This window comes from Pollicipes pollicipes, unplaced genomic scaffold (assembly GCF_011947565.3).
Source record: "Pollicipes pollicipes isolate AB1234 unplaced genomic scaffold, Ppol_2.1 Scaffold_4219;HRSCAF=4965_pilon_pilon_pilon, whole genome shotgun sequence".
Classification (NCBI taxonomy): Eukaryota; Metazoa; Arthropoda; class Thecostraca; order Pollicipedomorpha; family Pollicipedidae; genus Pollicipes; species Pollicipes pollicipes.
The window spans coordinates 32,845,275-32,866,550 of record NW_023596448.1 but is presented as its reverse complement, the minus strand read 5'-3'; the positions used below and the strand labels follow the sequence as shown (position 1 = coordinate 32,866,550).

The 21,276-nt window shown below is 54.0% G+C and overlaps 1 protein-coding gene across 1 annotated transcript; it reads left to right on the top strand.

The window, feature by feature from the left end:
• Window positions 1-2,125: 2,125 nt before the first annotated feature.
• On the top strand, window positions 2,126-20,846 carry LOC119095219 (neuroligin-like protein glit-1; the record flags this gene model as incomplete). Its single annotated transcript, XM_037218087.1, has 9 exons — window positions 2,126-2,611; window positions 7,871-8,017; window positions 8,348-8,501; window positions 12,013-12,224; window positions 13,132-13,302; window positions 17,495-17,696; window positions 18,267-18,454; window positions 19,340-19,528; window positions 20,784-20,846. Coding segments are annotated over 9 exons (1,812 nt in total), but the record flags the coding sequence as incomplete, so codon positions are not given.
• Between the last annotated feature and the right edge of the window lie 430 nt (window positions 20,847-21,276).

The following is a 21,276-nucleotide window of genomic DNA, read 5'->3' as shown; positions in this document are numbered from 1 at the left end:
GTCGGGAATAAGTCTGTTAAAGCAAAATATGCTGCGGTTATTGGATATGGAAAGCAAAACAGGGTCAGGAGTGACAACGCTATAGGAATGCGTGCAATCCAGGCGTCGCTATGTTGGCGGTGACGTCATCACGATGCTGCCTCATTAAGACCCCGCAAATTGGGCGGGGTTTCTAGCTGGCGCACTTCTGCGGATATCAGTGAGTATCGCACGGGGAAAGACGTCAAAGAGGAGGCGGAAAATGAAGAAAGACTCTGAGAGATCCGAATTGGTGCGATCGCCTGGAGTGTGTGAGGCCAGCACGGTCTGGATAAAATAAAACTAGCAACGTCGCCGGGAGCAGACAGGCTCCCGTTGTCAGACATCAGACATGTTCCCGTCATCAGACATCAGACATGTTCCCGTTGTCAGACATCAGACATTTTCCCGGCGGACGCTGTGACGTTAACACCGTTGTTCAGTCGGCCAAGCTGGGGGAGGGGGGGGGGATTTAATCAAGGTCCCGGAACTGTGATACGACAGATCCCGTGCAGAAAAATGGGCGTTTCCCATTACCATATTCATCACACAGCCAACGACCTGAAAGCAAATAAGCCACAGATAGGATATGGGATAGGCTCTCGCAAAGCAAGGCATAAAAAACAGTAGCCCCTGCAGGATGAGAATTGGCCACTCACACGCGAATGACGGGTACGTGCTGTGCGGCGGACACCGTTCATGTCCGCGGCTCACCGAAAAGCGGTTACGTCATTTCGGGCAGGGCGTTTCAAGGCTTACCTATCCTGAGATTGTTGGGGGTGAGTTTCGCTGGTTTATCGCTGGCTAGCGGATTCTATTCTACCAGACGTAGGATTTTCAGTAATTTACACATTTCGGTATTCATCTAGTGATGTTGTATGACCATTCAGGCCGCGGCCCAAGAACCCGAATCACCACAACCACTTATGAAGTGTGATACCATACAATGCAACACAATAAACAAGGCAACAGTGCAAAAATGGAGACTGCTCCAATAGTTCAGGCCAAACGCAGTCAACCGATGAAGGTCGGGCCTCGCCCCAGGCACCAATGCTGTACCATACAGGCCGAGCTCCCGTATCCAGCGGCACCCGTTGCGTCATGAAGTTTTTTTTAGACATGAACCGCCCACTTTTCCACCAATCACCTCCACAAGAAGCGCCAAACCATGCCGATCTCATATGATCAGTTGCGCGCAGTGGCGTTTACACCGTTGACCAGCCAGCCAAACTGGGGATTTAACCGTTGCGCGCAGTGACGTCTTCACCGTTGGCCAGTCAGCCAAAGTGGGTATTTAACCGGTGCGCGCAGTGACGTCTTCACCGTTGACCAGTCAGCCAAAGTGGGGATTCAAAAAGACCCGGGGAATGTGATTGACCGATCCCGCCCACAGCAAACTGGGGTCTTCCATTTCACATCTCCAAATTAGAAGACAGCTGAAGCCAAGTCATGTCATGTCATGTCATGTCTTGAAGCCAAGTCATGGCGACGACCATTGCCGCCGTGGCATCGGGGTAAATAAATGGCCGAGAGGTTGCGAGCTCGGAGTTTCACACCGGTGTCCGAGTCCGATGCCGTCAGCAGGAAGCATTCTCTCATCACTGGCCCCCGTCGCCAATGCGCCAATGGACGTCAATACCTCTTGCAGTCACATGCCTCGTCAAATTACCCGACAGCAATACCGCGACGGCCATTGAGATGAAACCTCGGAAATCTAACCACCACACCTGTCTGTGATAGTCACCAGCGTCATCCAGCGCATAGGTGGATGACGTCACGTTATGACACTTGACGCTGATGTGAAACGCATCTCAAATCAGCGCAACAAGTACACCTGTACGCAGCGTCCCCCAACCCAAGCGTTTGGGCGGGAGAACTGGGACAGGTGCGGGTCCACCGCCTCAGGCGCTGGATCAAGGTCACGCGAGCGGATGCGATGCTAGCGCCTCCCAGCGGCCGGAGCGCGAACCGTCTGCAAAACCAGTCCCGCGGCCCGCGTACGCGAAGCATTGTTGGCCGGGGAAACGCGCACCGGCGCGTCGCGCTCCCGCGCGACGCTGCGGCCAAGATGGCGTCGGGCGCTGCGGCGCTGCGTCCCGCCCCCGTGCTGCCGCTCCTGCTCTTGTGTGCCGCCGCCGCAGCCGCCGCCCCGGGCGGCACCGTGAACCGCTTCGGCCAGTGGCGCGTCGCCACCACGGCTCCCCCCGCCGCTCCGGCCGACCCGGCCACCTTCCGCAACGGCGGGCGGCGCCAGTGCCCGCCACCGGCCGGCGGCGACAACGCCAACGTCGGCTACGACAAGTTCGACCCGAACCGCTGCGTGGACGCGGACGTGGGCGTGCTGGCCGGCTGGCGGCCAGACCTGCAGGGCGCGCGCCGGCCAGGGGAGGGTCTCACCAACCCGCTGGTGGAGCTCCGCACGCAGCTGGGGCCGCTGACCGGGTTCCGGGTGAAGCTGTTCGACGAGCCGGGCCTGCGGCCGGAGGAGTGGCCGGCGCGGCTGCAGCCCGGCGTGCACAAGGAGAGGAGGACGGTGACTGCGTTCCTCGGCGTGCCGTACGCGCTGCCGCCCGTGCAGGAGGCGCGCTTTAAGGTGAGGCGTCGCTTGGTCGGTCGTCTGTTGGGGTGTAGTCCTTAGTCAGTTGTGGTCGTCTGACACTGCGTGTTTGCAGTTGCTGTGGACGTAAGACGCAGTCATAATGAGCGGGTAGGGTAAAACCGAAAAATGGCAGGTGGTGGGGTTCGAGCTCACGACCCAGCGGTCGTGCTTCCCTTGATCTACGGCAGTCAACTTTTAAAGGAGGGAGGAAGGGAGAAGGATAAACACGTAACATCATACGACGTGGGTGCCAAGTGCGATAGGGTTCGGGTTGCTGACAGCTAGACCACGGCCAACACACTTCGATGTCCTGTCAAGGGGTCGTGGCTCGTGCATTAGTCGGCAAGCGACTGGTCTAATCATTCTGCATGTTGCGTTAATGAAGCCATTCTTGGCTCTCAGTTGCACGGGCAAATTCCGCCTCGTGTTTGGCGTGGTCTGCGCCTGAAGAACGGCAGTCATGCGACGCTGGATGTTAATTGTGCACTCTGACTTGGTGCTGTTCTGTTCCGTGTTTCGCTAAAAACTCCGCAGCTCCACATAGCACAGCGTCCCCGAAGGCCATCGACCCTGGAGCACGCCGTAGCGGCAGTGGCATTAAAGCAGGGGGAATGGGGGCTGCTGAAGTGCAGCGGTACAGTTTCCTGTTGGGTCTAGGAGGAGGGGCACCAGCCCGCTCCCCTCCCCCAACTTCTGTGAAGAAAGCGGAAGAATCCGAGAAGAGGCCCTTTTTGGCATATTTCGGGTTAGGTGTGGACACTTTTTCTGCTCAGCCGCCCCAGCTTATTTTGCGAGGCTACATCCCTGCTAACGTAGCTTTTACGGGCCGCCCTTACGCCATCGCGGAAACCGCAATGGAGCCACACGCGGGTGGTAACACTCCCTCTCCCCTTTCGCTCAGCGTATTTCCGCACTCCGCGTCTTTCTCCTGGCGTAGAAAGCAGCCCACCAGCACGATGATTTGCCGCAGACTTGCCGCCTGGACCATCAGTGCTCAGACATCGTCCCGCGCTGCCCGGAGCCGGGCTGTTTGACCTGTGTGACCTTCTGGCACCTTGTTCCGCTGCCCGAGCGGTGATAATGCGCCGTTCTCGATAGCCAATCAGACGTCAGTATTGCGTCAAAGCGGCGGCGTGTGTGACGTGTAATGCGCCCAGTCACGCGAGTGGTTGGACGCATGGCCAAGGCATTTGTTGTCTTGAGTGCGTCAGGCTGTGCTCCAGCCTTTTACGTGTTTTGTGTGAGACATTGTATTCAGGGGCGGGTCTAGAGGGGGGGGGGGCACGGGGTCATGGCCCCCTTGGGCCCCGAAGGGGTCCATTGGCTCCGAGAGAAACACAAAACGCAACAAGACTGGGTATCTCTAGACTTCCAGGCGACCAAGAACAGTTGCAAGCGAAAGTGAAGGGCTTGTGAGAAGTCGCAAAAAATCATTCGATGATTGGAAAAGTTGTGGACTGGAAATTTTAAGGCTCATTTCACTGTCTAGGGGCCCGTGCTGTTTCCGGGGGACTTATGCGCGCACTTACAGGATTAATTCGATCGTTAAGGAGCATTCCATGTTGCCTTTTTATTCCTTTGCATTTGCTCCGCGGGCCCTGCGCGGTTGTTGTGGCCCTTCCTGTTATCGTGCCTGGGCACTCTTGTTAATCACGGGCCCTTCCAGGGATTCTTTCCATTCGCCAGAAAGGCCCTGTGAGCTCTAGCCGGGGTCTCATATCTTAACCTGCCGGGATATTCTCGGTTGCTCAGGGACCCTTTACGTAGGTCTCTGCTAACCTACCGACACACTTGCAATATGCTCATGAGCCCCCCACATTGGCCTAGGGCGTTTCCAATCCTGTCGCTTGCTTAGGGCCCTTCACTCTCGTCGGGAATCCATGTGATGGCCTGCTCGGGGCTTGGGGCCTTTGGGACCCTGCTCCTGTCGGCGCCCCATCTTATAAGATCCTCGGGGCCCATTCGATTGTGGGGGACCTCTACATCTGGTTTTGGATGCGTCCTTTTTGAATGGAGGGCCCTCCGGTTTTTCCGGGGGCCCTGTCTGTCAGCCTGTTCTGGGGCACTCGATAATTGGGGCCCTCTACATCGTGTCGTATTTCATATCTGAACGGAAAACCCAACGCTCTTGCCAGGGCCCCCCATCTGTTAACCTGTTCGGGCCCACCCGAATATCTGGGGCCCTCCACATTGTGCCTGGGGTACTTCCCATCTCAATGGAGGGCCCTACGTACTTGTCGGGACTCCATCTGTTTACCGCTTCGGCCACACTAGATTGTTCGGGGGCCCCATATATTGGGTCTCGGTATTTGAATTCAGGGCCCCACACTCCTGTCTGAGCCACCTGATAATCTGCTGGGGTATACACCATCTTTCGGGGGCCCTCCGCACTGGGTTTTGGGTACTTCTTATTTCAATGGAGGGCCCAACGCTCTTGTCGGGCCCCTTCTGACAAGCTGCTCGGGCACATTCCATCATTCTGGTGCCATTTGCATAGTGTCTTCGGTGCTTCCCATTCGAATGGAGGGCCTTGCGCTATTGTTGGTAACCCTATTTGTTAGCCTGCTCGGGCACGCTCGGTCACTCGGAGGCCCTCTACATTGGGTCTTGGGTACTTCCTATTTAGATGGAAGGCCCCACGCTCTTGACGGGGGCCCCATGTGTTAATCTGCTCGGGCGCACTCGATCGTTCAGAGCCCTACACATTGCGTCGTAAGTATATCTTATATTTGAATGGATGGCCTTTGTTTTGTTTTTTTGGGGGGCCCTTTGAACAGATGGTTCTTGACGAGCCCCATCTGTTCCATTGCTCGGGCCGGCGGCGGATGCAGAAGGTCGGGGGGGGGGGGGGGGCGGGACCATGCCCCATGGACCATGCCGAGGGACCTAAAGGCTCCGAAGGGGCCCATAACTGGCCGCACGGACGCAGTTTTCTTACAACAAAAACACAACAAATTGGATGCCTTTGGCCGTACAGACCACCACGAACCATTGTTAGCAAAACTAAGGAGTTCATAAGCAAACAAAGTTATTCTTCGCTGATTAAAAAAGCGTTGTTTGGGGGAAATTTTGGGGCCCATTATGCTGTTTAGAGACATGACGCTGTTGGTTGCCTGGCCCTATGTGTCCACTCGCCGGGTCAGTCTGATCGCTAAGGAGCTTTCCACGGTGCCCTTGATCTCTTTGCATTTTCTCATAGGGCCCAATGTGCTGTTGGGACGCTATCTGCCTCCATGCCCGAGCACTGTTCATCGATCAGGTTTTCCCTCCACGGATTCTTCCCCTTCGCCCGAAAGGCTCTATATACTTTCTCCGGGGGCCCCATATGCCAGGGCACACTCAGTTGCTTAGGGGCCCTTTCGGGTTCTTTCTACTTGCTTGGAGCGCCTTGTGCTGTTGCTAGGGCTCTTGTAAGGTAAGGCGCGGAGACACTCGATGCTCAGGCGCCCTCTACTTTGATCGAGGACTCTCTCCCTTGGGTTTCTTTCGCGGAGGACTCTTCACTCCCATTGAGGCTAGTGTTGTTGACCAGCCCGTGCACTCTTGACCGCACAGGGATATTGATTTATGGTCTTGGATAATTCCCATTTGCTCAGAGGGTGCTGTGCTACGGCCGGGGCTTCACATGTCAGCCTGCCTAGGTACAACCGATCGTTTAGGGGCCCACCACGTTGGTCTTGGGTTCTTTTTGCTTGAAGACCCTGTACTTGTTGACGAGAGCCACTTTGTTGGCCTCCTGCAGCACCCATGATCGTTCATGTTCCGTCCCTATTGGCTTTGGTGCTTTCGTCTTAGAGCAGCAGTGGAAAATGCGCTGATGAATTTCTACGCGCAGTTGCCGAATGTAATTGTACGTGCCGCCGACGGCGTATGTGTCATTTCCATTGGCTATTAAGTGTGTTACACTAGCTATGCTAGTGTATGACGTTCTGAACATATTTTGAATGCTAAGATATGTTCTACTCCTTTATAACCAAGAAAAATTCTTGATTAGTCATCAGCCACCAGCTAATTACATCGCACAACCGGCTGGCCGTAAATGCATAAGCTAGGAATTAAGTCGATGCTTGGTTTTGATGGTTGTTAGCAGCCAATGCAGGTTTATTATGCCTGTTGTTCCGAAACACTTAGCCCCAAAATCACAGCATTTAGAATGACCTGTAGAAAATGAGTGAGCTCTATATGTATGCATGCATAGCACGCCTAGCTTTACAAGGCCGCGCACAGTAAGATGGGTTTCCGTATTTATTAGACAATGGATAAGTATGTATATATATATATACTATATATATATATATATATATATATATATACTATATATACACATATATATATATATATATATATATATATATATATTACATACGACGTGCTATAAAACGTAATGGCCGAAGTGCGAGGATGTTTTCGGAGGGGGGTCTCAAACTCCAGGGGCCCACAATGTTGCCGTCCCCCCCCCACCCCCCACCCCACTTGACAAAATCCTGGATCCGCCCCTGATTGTATCAAGCAAAAGCTATTTTTGTAGCAACATGCAAATAAGAGCAAATGAACCTTGCGATGGCAGCGCTGATAGCGCTGGCACGCTGCCCCGGGGTTGACCTGACCTGACCTGGCCGGGGCCGTACGTATTTGTTGCAGCACTCCCTGTCCCGGTTGATGGTGTCTGACGACGCCTGCACGTTACCCGAAGTGGGCCGATTTGACCAGACCTGACCAGGTTTTTCTCGTTTCAACACCCGTGGCTCATCCCCATGATGGCGTGAGGCGTCTTGACATGACATCCCCATGATGGCGTGAGGCGTCTTGACATGACATCCCCATGATGGCGTGAGGCGTCTTTGACATGACATCCCCATGATGGCGTGAGGCGTCTTGACATGACATCCCCATGATGGCGTGAGGCGTCTTGACATGACATGCCCATGATGGCGTGAGGCGTCTTGACATGACATGACCCTTTTGTCTCATTATCACTGCTCGTCCTGGTCGACAGTGATGAACTACGTTGTTGTTACGCCATGGGGTTGGCCTGGCATGGCCTGACCTAGCGTAACCCGACCTGATTCTCGCCTGGTCTAACCTGACCTGACCGTTTCTGTCCCGACCTGACCTTTTGCGTCCTGACCTGACTCGCTTGTTCCAGCTCCTTATGTTCGACATCCCTGGCAGTAGTGGGTCATGCCATCATTCTGTGGACCTGACCTGACCTGACCTGACCTGAGCTGAGCGACCCTGCTGTGTTTGCCGCAGCCACCGCGGGCCCGGCCGGGTTGGCAGCGCTGGCTGGCGCTGGACTACGGGCCGGCATGCCCTCAGCCGGCCAGGTTTGTCGGGGCCGGACGTGGGGTGCGGGAGGTCGACGAGGACTGCCTCTACCTCAACGTCTTCACGCCTCAGGTGAGGGGAGGCGTGTGCCGACTGGCCGGTGGTGGGCTAGATATGCGCCCTTCGCTATGCCAAGTTTTGTTGGAGCTGGTTGGAGAGTGATTTGAATTCTGTTCGTTTTGGTCTGAATTTGAGCCCTGCTCCGACTAAGCCAACGACCTGTTCCGACTGGCTTGGATTTGAGTCTGATGTCGATCTTTCAGACGTCACCAACAGACATTTTCCCCGCTTTCCACCAACAAAAACGTTATTTTAGTATTGTTTTTGTCTGCCTCAAATCGACGACGTCAGAGATGATCCTGCCGGACCCAGAACACGCCGTTGTGACGTCTGATTGGGCAGGTGTCCAGCAACGTGAAGGAGCTGTACGCGGTCATGGTGCACATCCACGGCGGCGAGTTCTCCCACGGCTCCTCCAACCGCTTCCCAGGCCACATGCTGGCCGCCTGGGGCCAGGTGGTGGTCGTGACCTTCAACTACCGCCTCGGGGCTCTAGGTCAGTGACCTGGCCTGCTGGCGTCGGTGATTGTCGGGAACCGTCGCTGGGCCATCCAGCTGTCAACCACGAGGGACGGAAAGATTGCGCGGATGCGGATGATACTGCAGTTGCTGAAGCTCCCGCACCAACAGTTCTTTTAGGGTGATTTTTTGAAGGATTTCTGGGGGCGAAACTCACGCTAAGCAGTGTTTGTGCAGTGCAGTGCTTTCAGGGCGATTTTTTGAAAGATTTCTGGGAGCGAAACTCACGCTAAGCAGTGCTTGCTATGTAAGCCCTGACCTCTGCCATCCGATCGTGTAATTCCAGTTCAACGGTAGACTTTGGTGGCCGAAGCTCAACGTGCCACAAGGCTCGGCAGTGTCCGTCCCGCCCTCTGAGTCATCTGACCTTCAGTCCGGCCGCTGCCATCGGCTGCAGGGCGTATCTGTCAAGGACAAATAACGGGCGCCTAAAGCGACTCGAACCCACCTCGCCACGGATGGGTGGATCGGAATGCAGGCTGTCTTAACAACTGAGCTATTGGAGGTTTGAACACATATTTTCACCGATCACTTCACACGCGCCCGGGTGGCCGGTTGAATACCCTTCGCTCGGGTGGGGGTCAATTTGACCCCCTGAGATCTGAGGAACTAAGAGACCTAACCACACCAAATTTACAGGGTGTGTTGGCCTGTACGTGAACTCACTTAGGTCGAAATTTGAGGTTCCTAGGCTATGGCCTTCGGGTCAAATAAGGTGAAACAAGGTCAAATTCCATGCTGGTCTCCAAAGAAACCACAGAACGTAGATAACTGCTCTAAGCAAAAATGATCATGCTCATTTTAGGTTAATGACCTTGTTTGACCTTTTGAAGGTCATGGTGACCAAAATCATACAAGACTGCTTTGAGTTTTGCATTTGAATAAGTGACAAAGAGTACGCTAGGCCGCATGCTCCTTGATACAAAATGTTGACCTATGTCCTTTCAGGTTAGTGACCTATTCTGACCTTGAAGAAATTAATTAAAGGCGTATAATTCAGTCCCTGTTGTCGACAAATTTGAAGTGAGCAACATAAAATTTTCATACAGAAAGCCATAGAGTGATAAAACAGGTTGGTTTTGACCTCGAACTGACCCTCATACCTGACCCTAGGTCAATTTAATATGTTCATTCCATTATTGTGTTGCCTGAGAAAGTATCTCAGAGATGTATGGCTTCGTCTAACACTCTGCTGTTAGATTAGATTAAGCGATTCCCCAGAAATTGCCTCCGCTGAAACCATGGCCTAGTTTGACCTGCCATAGGTCAGCGACCTTACAAGGTACATCTAAATTTTTGGTGGTAGACAATCCGCTATTTAATTGTCTAGAGCTACGCAAGATCTGGTGTGGCTACGCCGTGCCGTTCGGAAATAATTCCGGAAATACCTTCGGGGGTCAAGCTGACCCCCCAACCGAGCGCGTGTTAGGTTAACAGCTATGTGTCAACAAAATTGTAACACTCTCCCCAAGTCACGTTCACTTGTGCAACCGGAACCACGCTGAAAAGTAGAGAGCGCTGGTTTTCGTCAGCTGAGTAACCCGAGACTCATCCACGGCGTGGATTTGGAGTGTAATCACAGCGCACTAAGAACATTCTGTACTGCGCAACGTGACGTCATGCAATTTTGGTGACAATAACTGCACATACACTAGGGTGTCCGTTGGCACGTCTACGCGGGCGCCTAACGATGAAAACTACAAATTGTCATTTGTAGCGTAAAACACGTCTGCTCCTCACCCGTCGTCGCTCGTGGGCGTGCAAACCGACTTGTATATAAATGAGCCCACTGCACCATTTCCGTCTCACCACGGCTAAGTAACGGAGCAAGATTCTGCATGTCCGGCAAGGCTTCTAAGTGACGTCACGTATGATCTTTGTCGTCTGGCCCGCTGCGAACACACCATTAGAGTAAATCGCCCTGGCTACGGTTCCCACTTGGACGTGATGTGACTGGCCCCACTCTCCTCTACGGCCGTAGCGCCGTCGGGTGCACCGCTAGGTCAAGGTCAAACGGAATTCCGTCGACGCAAACATGGGACCTTTGGTCGTCGAGACGCGAATCTACGACGCTTTCGCAGACTCGTTGCTAGAACCAGTTGCTCCGAATCAGCGCGTTTGACAACACTGAACCTGATGGCTCAAAATTGACAGTTCTAGTCTCGAGCGGTACCCAATGGCTTTCGATTGATTTGTAGGCGATTTGCGATGAGACATCGATGTCATGTCGCGGCAACGCGTTCCGCTAGATGCACGATCAAATGGTGCGGACCGCCGGCGGGCTGTTCAGAAGCGCCGCCCCGGCTCGGGGCAGCCCGAGTGGACTCGGCGAGTAGATCCCTGCCGACGTCCTCCGCCCGACTTCGATCCGCCGCGACGACTGAGTGCTCCTGTGCCAGACTTGTGTTCGTGGCCTGTGCTAGAGGGGTTTAAGGGCCCTCTTCGGGCATGCACACTCGTGTACACTTCACTCAAGACGCTTCTGCGTGAGGGCAGCAGCAGGTGCGTAGCGGGTTTTATAATCAAGTGACACAACAATACTGGAACTCAACAGCTAAGGTGGGTTATAGCTGTAACGAATTCTTTAGTTTGGGCAGCTCCGTTCAGACCGACGCTGAATCGCATCAGGGCCTCTTCGCCAAAGCTTTCGGCTTCCGCTGCATTGAGAAGCGATCAAGCCTGTAATGCGCTTAGCGAACTTGGAGCGAAGTTTGTATTGCGCAGTGCAGTGGAATAATGCTGACGATTTTCGCGCAATCAGCAAACTTCCCGGCGATGTTTCACCCTGGCTCATGACATGGCACATTCCGTTTTTAATGGCGCGTGCTGCTTTGAACTTCTCAAAAGCTTTGGCAGTGATTTCAAATATAGATATGGCGGTATTGCTAAAACAATTGCCTCCGGTTATCGCCGCCATATGCAACGAGCCAGTCGGCAAATAAGACGTCCGGAACTTATCCTCATGGGCCTTTGACCATCGCAAATGTAGTCTGCTAACGGCTGCTTTGCCAATCATGTTCATGGTAAAGGTGTCTCCCTGGGTAGCAGCAAGTTAAAAGTATCAACACAAAGTAAAAAGGCTGTGCTCGATGAAAGCTTTCAACACAGACGCCAAAAGAAATCCGCGCACGTGATTTAGTTCAGCCGCGAACCCTGCGCCCCAGATTTTGCTCCAACTGCCTCCTACCTCATATTAAGTTAGAAGTATTAAAACAAAATAAAAAGGCAGCGCTCGTTGAAAGCTCTCAACACAGACGCCAAAACAAAACCGCGCACGTGATTTAGTTCAGCCGCGAGCCCTGCGCCCCAGATTTTGCTTTAACTGCCTCCTTCCTCATATCAAGTTAAAAGTTTTTTAAAAAAATGAAAAGACAGTGCTCGTTGAAAGCTTTCAACACAGACGCCAAAACAAAACCGCGCACGTGATTTAATTTAGCCGCGAGCCCGCGCCGCTGTTTTCGCTCTAACCGTCTCATACCGACCTACAGGCTTTCTGAGCACTGGCGACGAGCACTCACCGGGAAACTACGGCCTACTGGATCAGGCGATGGCTCTGCGCTGGGTGTACGACAACGTGCACTACTTCAACGGCGACCGACGCCGCATCACGGTGTTCGGCGACGACGCCGGAGCGGCCAGCGCCGGCCTGCTGGCCGTCTCCCCGCGCACGGCCCATATCGTGCACCAGGTCATCGCCCAGGTCAGGTCGGGGTCACAGGTCAGGGTCTGGGTCACAGATCGTCCCCGGGTCAGGTCCGGGTCGCTGATCGTCCCCGGGTAAGGGTCACAGGTCATTGCCTGGATCATGGTCAGAGTCACAGGCCGTCGCCCAGGTCAGGGTTACAGGTCATCACTCGGATCAAGGTTAAGATCACAGGTCGTCACCCAGGTCAGCATCAGGGTCACCGCTCATCGCACTGGTGAGGGTCAGGGTCACATATCATCCTTCAAGTGGGCATTGTCAGAGGACGGAGTTACAGTTCATCGCCCCTTATCACGGTCAGGGTCACAGGTCGTCCCGGTTCAGGATCACAGGTGACTGGCCATACCATCTCTGGATCAGGATTAGACGTCGCGGGGACGGCGCGGGGAGGGGGTCTAGATCAGCAGAGATCATGGTTAGAGGGTCAGGGTAAGGGGGGCGTTGTTAGGGTAATCGCGGAAAGGCTGAGAGTCGTGTGGTGGCGGGTGTGGGCCACAATCGCTGTTCAGCGCTGAAGGCGGTCGCCACTTGATGAAATAAAAGTGTTCTATTTGTAGCTCGGTGCGATGTTTTCGGTTTTTAGGGACTTCTGCTGGAATGTGAGGGTGGCTGAAAATAACGCTTTGCCGGTATAACTTGCGTAGGCTTAACTGACAGTGTCTTGATCGTCCGACAGTTGGCTAGCCGAAATCGTCCGTAATCAATCATTCCCATTTGAAGAAATCGACCCGAGCAATTTCTGTATCCTCAACCACCCGTCAAAATTTGCGTACCTTTGAATAGACGATACTCTTCTCCCCCTAACTTCCGCTGAGGCAGCTGCGCCAGAGCGGCGCCCATGTTATCACGTGACCACCGACACCGTCATGGCGTCGTTGGCAACCGTCGACGCCCGTGTCGACAGAGCGGGTCCCCGCTGGCTGACTGGGCGGCCATCTCGGACCTGGAGTGGGCCCGCAACACGTCCCGCGTGTTCGGCGAGAGGATCGGCTGCCTGGCCGACACGTCCGCCAAGCTGGTCAACTGCCTCAGCCGCGGACGCAGCGCGCTGGAGATCGGAGACGTCGAGTTCACGGTGAGTGAGCGCAGGTGTGGGCTCTGCGGTGGGAGATCAGACATGTTGGCTGTATGGTCAGATGTAGCAGATGTCGAAGTTACGGTGAGTGAGCGGAGGTGTGAGCTGTGCGGTGGGAGATCAGATATGTTTGCTGTATGGTCAGATGGGCAGATCCTAATTCACGGTGAGTGAGCGGAGGCGTGGGTTGTGCGGTGGGAGGTCATGTAATGTTGGCGGTGTGGTGAGATGTGGCAGATGTCAACAGCACCGTGTGAGATCGAAAATGCTGACGGTGCGGCGAGATGTCAAAGATAACGACGGCGCCGTGTGTAATGTCGGAGATGTTGACGGCGCGGTGTGAGATTGGAGACGTCGCCGGTAATGTGAGACGGCGGAGATGTTGACGGCACGGTATGCGATGACGGAGATGTTGACGACGCGGTGTGAGATCGGAGACGTCGCCGGTGATGTGAGACGGCGTCACGGTGTGTGATGTCGGAGATGTTGACGACGCGATGTGAGATCGGAGACGTCGCCGGTAATGTGGGACGGCGGCACGGTGTGTGATGTCGGAGATGATGCCGACGCGGTGTGAGATCGGAGACGTCGCCGGTAATGTGAGACGGTGGAGATGTTGACGACATGGTGGGGGCCGTAGTGGAGACGGACGGTGTCGACTTCACAGTGAGGATCAGACGCGCTCTCGATCAGGAGTGGGTGACGTGGACTCGACATAAAGAGATCGGCGATGACGGCCACGCGATGAGAGATGGCAGACACATTTGTCACCGTGAGAGATCGGGGACGTTTACGTTGTAGGATTGGGGCTGTGGACTTCGCGGAGGGTAATGCCAGGTGAGAAGTAGGACACGTTGGAGTCGCGGTGAGAGAGCAGAGATGAGTCCACTGCAGGACGCATCAGTGTAACAGCTTAATACGCCAAGCGACTTCACGGCGATGGTAGAAGATGTGTACTCCATGGCCAGAGGTAGGATAGTTCCGCTTAAATAAATGGTCCGAGGTAAGAAATGTCGACTTCACGATGATATACAACGGTAGTCGACTTGTACTTCATGGCGTTAAACTGGAGACAGCGCCGTCGTAATGAGGCATCGAAGTCATTGGTCGCGTACCAGAAGATGGAACGCGCCGGCTGCGCCAACATCTGGGAGCTGTGGACGTCAAAGTGGGAGATAAGATACGTCCAAGTCATAATGGAGGGGTCGTATGCATCTACTCGGCAGTTAGAGGCCGGCGATGCCGACTGTAGACGGGTAGATCGTGCAGTGCAAGACATGACAGAGGTTCGCTCCTGTGTCGTAAGGCTTCCAGTCGGATGGCGTTAGCAGAACCACGGCATTGTTCAGTGGTGATTTCGTTCAACACTTCTGCTTTGCCGCAGTCGCTGTGACAATTTTTTTTGCAATTAAGTGAGCCTTCCTCTTTGCGGAAGGCCCAACTTGATCGCCTTCCTCCTGGCGGAAGGCCCAACTCGATCGCCTTCCTCTTGGCGGAAGGCCCAACTTGATCGCCTTCCCCTTGGCTGAAGGCCCAACTTGATCGCCTTCCCCTTTTGCTGAAGGTCCAACTTGGTCACCTTCCCTTGTTATGAATGTTTGCTGTGAGGTGCCAGCATGCTGATGGATCCATTCACTCTTCGCGTCCTCCGAGTGCCTGAACATTCTAAGTATAGCAACACTAGCGGACAAAACGCATGCCCAACGCCCTTCTCGATGACAATTTCCGGGAGCTTTGAATCTCGTCGTGCCGTGGTGGAGCAGTGGCCAAACATGCTGGGCTACCGAGGGAAAGCAATCTGAAGTGGAATTCGCTGACGGAGCTCGAGCGATTTCCGCGGACGTACTTCCGAGCGCGGTTTGTGGCCGCCGCGGCGTCTGGACGGCCATTTGACACGTTCGCGAGGGCCCACTTTATTTGGGTTGTGAAGACGCAAACTGTGTTCGATGCGCTATATTTGGGGCTTTGAGTTTATGGAGCGCTGGAGTTTTCAGCACCGCGGGCAGGCGTTGTGGTGCTCAACACGCGACGCCCGTCGGCGGAATGATGAATGCGTTTCCGTGGGCGGGTTTGAGTCGCACTGAAACCATAACAAGCTTTGGAATTCAGCTGGCTCGGTCTGGTCCAATAGCTGATTTAAACTAAACCGTAGTATCAGCAAAGCTTAACGATATTTTACGTATGTTACCGATTGCAGATACATTAGTTACACTCAGTGATATGTTATAGATATATAATTACACTAAACGACATATTATGGGTATAGTAGATGCACTAAACGATATGTCATAGGCATATTACCTACACTAAGCTAAATATTATATGTGTATGATGCACACCACGGAAATATATGATCGGGATGTTTTCTGCACTGAACGACAAGTCAAAGACAAAGTACCTACACTAAACGATATATTATAGACATGCCACTTACTGTGCGATATAATATATAAGGTCTGCAATCATTAATCACAGTTCTTGTAGTATTAATGACCAAACTTTTCTTGAAAATTGAAAATGTGTGAAATGAAATGAAAAAAAAAATTCTTGAAAACTGGTGATGTGTGAACTTAAAGTTGCTCGCAAATAAGCTTCGGGAAGAGGCTTGAGTTTCCTGCATCTTTTTAATTTGAACAGAGCATAGACCATGCGTCTTGACTGGCAATATCATCATTCGGTGCCGGCATTGATTGTTGTTGTGGGCCACAGTCGAGGCACACAGCAGGCTTAGCAAGTTAAACGAAGATGTGGAGTGAGCAAACGGTAGGATCATATTTTTTTAATCCGGCGACAAGAGACTATGTCAGAGATTGTTTGGGATTTGTCAACGTTGGAATGAAACTACCCCAACAAAAAATTTCAATAACATATTACTCGCTAGCTTTTGTTAGCCACCAGATTACGCTGGATTACGGCGACTGCGAGAATACATGGTGTGTACAGCTCGTAGCCTGAAGTAGATGTACATCATGGTGAATATTTTTCACTTTCGAATTTCTTCATTTCACCGTGACCATATCCATGACATATCCATTCGCTGATCGCTGCATGGCGCCTCCGAGCCGACAGCTGCTGTTTGACGACGCACCAAGTGCGCCACATTTCCACGACGCCCTTCATCATATCGACCCTTCCACTAACTGTGGCAGATTCGCTGACGAACGTGGCGCTTACTGATGGCAATCTGGCGCGCTGCTGACGTCTCGGCGGCCTCGCCTACGCCAGCGGCGTCCGGACGTTTCCCGGCAATGCTCGGGGCGTTTCTACGTCGCTGCTCAGCCGACATTGCGTCGCTGCCCAGCCGACATTGCGTTGCTGCTCTCGCCGGCCAATCGCCTCTCCGGAGTGGAAGTGCCAGTGGACAGCATTTGCCATGTCAACGCTCCAATTCCATAATGGACTCGCCCGTCGGCGGCGCTGTTGGGGCTGGAGGGGCCGGAGCGGTGCTCTGTTGTGGGCTGGAGTATACTGGCACTCTCGCAGCCGGCACGTTGCCGCGCGTGCTTGGGATGTTTCGCCCCCCCCCCCCCTCCCCTGTGGCGCAAGCGGTCTGGGCTTCACATCTGGCGCCATGCATGCGTAAGCAGGTGACTGCCTGGCAAGTTCACTGGCCGCCAGGAGTTGGGAAGGTCCGTGGGTGTAGCCACCACGGACTCGGGGCTGTCAGCGTTCCTTGTTCTACAGCACAGGGTCGTGACAGGCCAGGTCCGTGTAAAACTGCTCCGAAACCACAATCATCACATGTGAGGGATCACTGCGTGAGTGGCACGTCCGATAAAGAGCGAGGCAAAATGGCCTGGTCGATGCTGCGTGAAAAGCAGCGCGAGGCAGGACGGAGCCGTGCAAAAAGCGAGTGAAAGGCCGGGCCGCATGGCTTTGCGTTGTTTGCGTGCTGCGGCTTCGTTGGTCGAACTATGCCTGCGAGTTCGTGGGTCGGCAAACTCCGCTGACGGCCGATCCGTTTCACGCACCTTGACCTTGACCTTGGCAGTATCACGCCGTTTTGGTCTCATTCCTCGCCGTTGCACTAGTTTTTGCACTGATTTCTTTACCCTCCCAGTCAACATGACATCTGCTGCGCTGACGTCTTCACCGACCCCGCACAGCCCGTGCTGTCCATATGCAAACCCGTTGCGCTGACCTCTGGTCTGACCTTGTGCCGTGACCTTTGACGTGGCTTCGGCGCCGGCAGCCGGACGTGGGCGTGTTCCCGTGGGCGCCGGTGGTGCAGGCCAACATCTCGCTGCCGCCGGACGGCTGGTACGAGGGCTGGACGGAGCGCGACTGGCGGGTGCTGCCTGATCTACCGGCCGCGCTGTACCGGGCGCGGGCCTTCAGCGGCGACCTCCGGCTGCTGACCGGGGTCAACAGGGACGAGGCGGCTCCCTTCGTGTGTGAGTACCGCAGCGGCGGAGGCAGCGGCGGCGGCGTCTGTGCGGCGGATGATCACCCGTTCGGCTTGCGTGAGCAGGGTTTCTCTGTCCGCCTGTGAATGTGGGAGGCGAGACATAAGCTGGTGTGGCCGTGTTTGGGAATGGCATATGTCTGCTGTGTGGTGAGAGGTCTCGGAGGTCATGGCCTTTGATTATGTCGTTGGAGAGACGGCTGCACAGCAGTGATGGAGAAGCGCCGTTTGGGAACAGTGACAGCTTGCTCAATTTGTGTGCATGCGAATGCAAACGGTTCCTCTGATAAAGGGTTACAGGCCTTTGCTCCGTTCGGTTTCTGATAAAGCGCAGTACATTAACTATAAGTGCAATTCTCATGATCTGAATTGTAAACAAAAAAGTTCACGCAGTTGTTGGCGAAGCGCGGGCTTCGTCCTTGGTGGTTCGTGCTAACAATAGGGCTCCATTCCAAGACACCGGAGCTGGAGCCTACGTCATCCATCCCTGACACCACCTCGGACCCGGATGTGCGCCTGATCCGGGTCTTGACACGGCCCCCGATCCGGTTATCGGCAGACGGAAACGCGAGCTTGGCCCCGGACTACGTCATCACGCAGCGCTGGCTGGACACCAAGGTGCGGGAGTGGGCCGAACAACACAACTACACGCTGAACCTGAACGGCGTGACGACGGCCATGCGGCATCTGTACACGTACTGGCCCGACCCCAAGAACCAGACGTGGATACGCCAGATGTACATCAACGTGAGCGCGCCGCCGTCCTCCACCAGCGCATGTGTCGGGAGCGTGCACACGTGGTAACCCTCGGGAGCACGTGCTTTCCCCTTACCAAATTGATGCCCCGTTTAATATGCACATGACCAAATGTTTGCCAGTAAAGATTCTTGCGGTAGACGCCGAAAAAGGAGGATGGAAAGCCTGTATGTTTTACGCCACGTACGAAAAATCGCGTGCATGCGTGCACGTGATAACGCGCGTTTGCATGCACTTCCGGCGTTCTCGGTTGCTTCTTGTGGTTTTGCTCCTCCCATTGTGAAACCCTGCGCGTGCCCCAGCCTCCTATTGCGCGGCCCGGGACACCGCAAAGCGGCCTCGTTGTGAAACCACCCTTCAACACCACACACCGGTGCGCCGGTGGTGCGTCGATGGGCTGGCCACGGTTGTGGCGTGAGCTGTAGACTGCTGCGAAGTTGGGGCGGCGTGTGGCAGCGCGAGGACGTGGAGGGCGAACTGATGCCACCGGCCGCGCTCACGGAGAGATGAGGCGGACGCGAACGCGGGCAGCAGCGTGCGCTTGATAAGTTATGCTACACGTTACTAGGTGTTACGTTAAACAAGTGACGAAATAGCATGTTGAGCAGGTAACGAAATATGTTGAGTGTGTAACGAAATGTTTTGTTGAGCAAGTAGCGAAGTGTTGTATTGAGTAAGTAACGAAATTTTGTGTTGGGCAAGTAATGAAATGCTATGTTGAGCCAGTAACGGAATCTTATGTTGAGCAAGTAGCGAAACGTTGCGTTGGGCAAGTAATGAGATGCGATGTCGATGTTGATGATGATGTGGTGACGTGAGGGGGATGACGTGTTGTCACATCACGTGCCCAGGTGTGACGCCGCCTCCGCGCCGCAGTTTGTCTCTGACGCGCTGTACACGGCTCCGGTGGACGCCATGGTGAAGATGGCCCTGGAGCTGGACGTGCCCACGTACCAGTACGTGCTCAACACCACGGTGGAGGCCCTGGAGGCGCCGCTGTGGCGGCAGGTCCCTCACGGCCTGCAGTACTACATTGCTGACTGGCGCACCCTTCTTGGACCCCCGGTAAGAGGCGCGGCTCACCCAGTGACTACGGAGTCGTATTTGCCCGTGGAGTCGGCATTTGCCCGTATGCCTTCCCAGGCGTGTGCGGGTGTGGCTATCTCGTGAGAGTATCTGCGGCGCTTGCATGCACGTCTGTGACCTGTGCGTGCTGTTTTACGTTGGTTTGGTGCGGAGGGGGAAGGGGGTGTAGTGTAGAATGTGTCACTCGTTTCTGCTTGGCATCTTGGTTACGGAAGCTTTTCCAGCGTTGATCAGCCGCCTTTGGGTATAAGCTGGCGTTGTTTCATGGTTCACCCTGGTGACCGGGATTCAGTGCCTCGAACGGGGAGGGGGAGGTTAAGCCATCTGGCCAAGCCTCGGGAAAGGAGAGGTGCCACGCGCTTCGTAATTTGTATATGTCATGAGTGGTACGTACTGGTATTATGCACAGCACTGTTTGAGTTTGCAGAAGCTGGGAGATGGGACGGGGCAGGTCCCTCCAGTTCATCAGATTACGTCAGTGTATTGCATGTGAGCGCCACAACGCTTTTAAGCATAGTAACGATGTATCTGTTAAGCTGCGAGAATGTTACTAACCAACTTTTACAAAACCTGTAGAGCTAAAAACTAAAAACAAAATGGTGGAAATACGTGAGATTTGGTTCTTGATATACGCGAATATCTGCGCCTTTTCATTTTGTACAGTGCTCATTTTTTCTGGCCGACCTCGGACGGGATGGCATCATGGGGAGTAATTTGCACACGTTATTGGAACATAATTCATGCTGGAAATGCTCAAGTGAAACGAACCACTTCTGTTATGGGATCTATGCTGATATGCTCCTCAGGTCTAGTAGAAGGACAAATCCAGGAAATCAGTATAGGTCTGAAGAGCCTGAACTTCTCTGACTTGGCGAAACTTGTCGCCTCATTAGCAAGCGGCACATGGATTCGAAGCTAAAGGTCATTATTTTATGGACAGTGAGCGGCACTGCGAACTCGCAAGTCCTGCGAAATAATGTGCTCAAAAATGCTGTTCTAAGGCCGCTGCAGCGGGCTCGCCAGCGCATGTTGCTGAGCAAACATTTGTGTTTTACTCTTTACTATCAGATGGCAAGCAGAAGTTCGGTTCGTGAATAACAGCCACAACAAAACACGGCGGGATGAGCGTTGACATGACAACGGGAATGACCTGCCGTGCCATCTCACTGCCAGGTCTGTGTGCGCAGCGCACGGAAGTCCGCCGTCTCCGCAACACGTGCGATGCTGTTGGCAGAGCTTCTGCCAGGAGACGTTCGACTGGACCGGAACGCCTGGACGGAGGGCGACAGAAACATGAGTCAGCTGTTCATCGAGGCGTTCGCCAACTTCGCGAAAACCGGGTCAGTGTTTCTGGTGCGAGTGGTACTCGGTTTCCGATGCGAATGTCGGGAAAGGTGGTTTCGCTAGCTTAAGGTGGTGCGTTGTTCTGAAAGACTAGTTGGACGCAACTAGGTGAGCAGAGTGACACGTTCAGTTGTGTGATTGATACTAACAGTGGAATTTTGACTTGTTAGAGGCATTGGCGCTTTGGAACCGAAAGCGTGCAAAGTCTTTCCCTCGGTTGGGTGTGCATTTTTGGGTGGACTTGACCTGAGTATAAAGAAAATCAGTTCAGCAGTTTTCATCAAATGCTACGCACCCGATGTGCATCGCGACGAACCCTATGGTGCGCTCCACCCGACCTCTCACTCTGACCGGCCGTTTATCTCCACCTAACCTCTGACCTC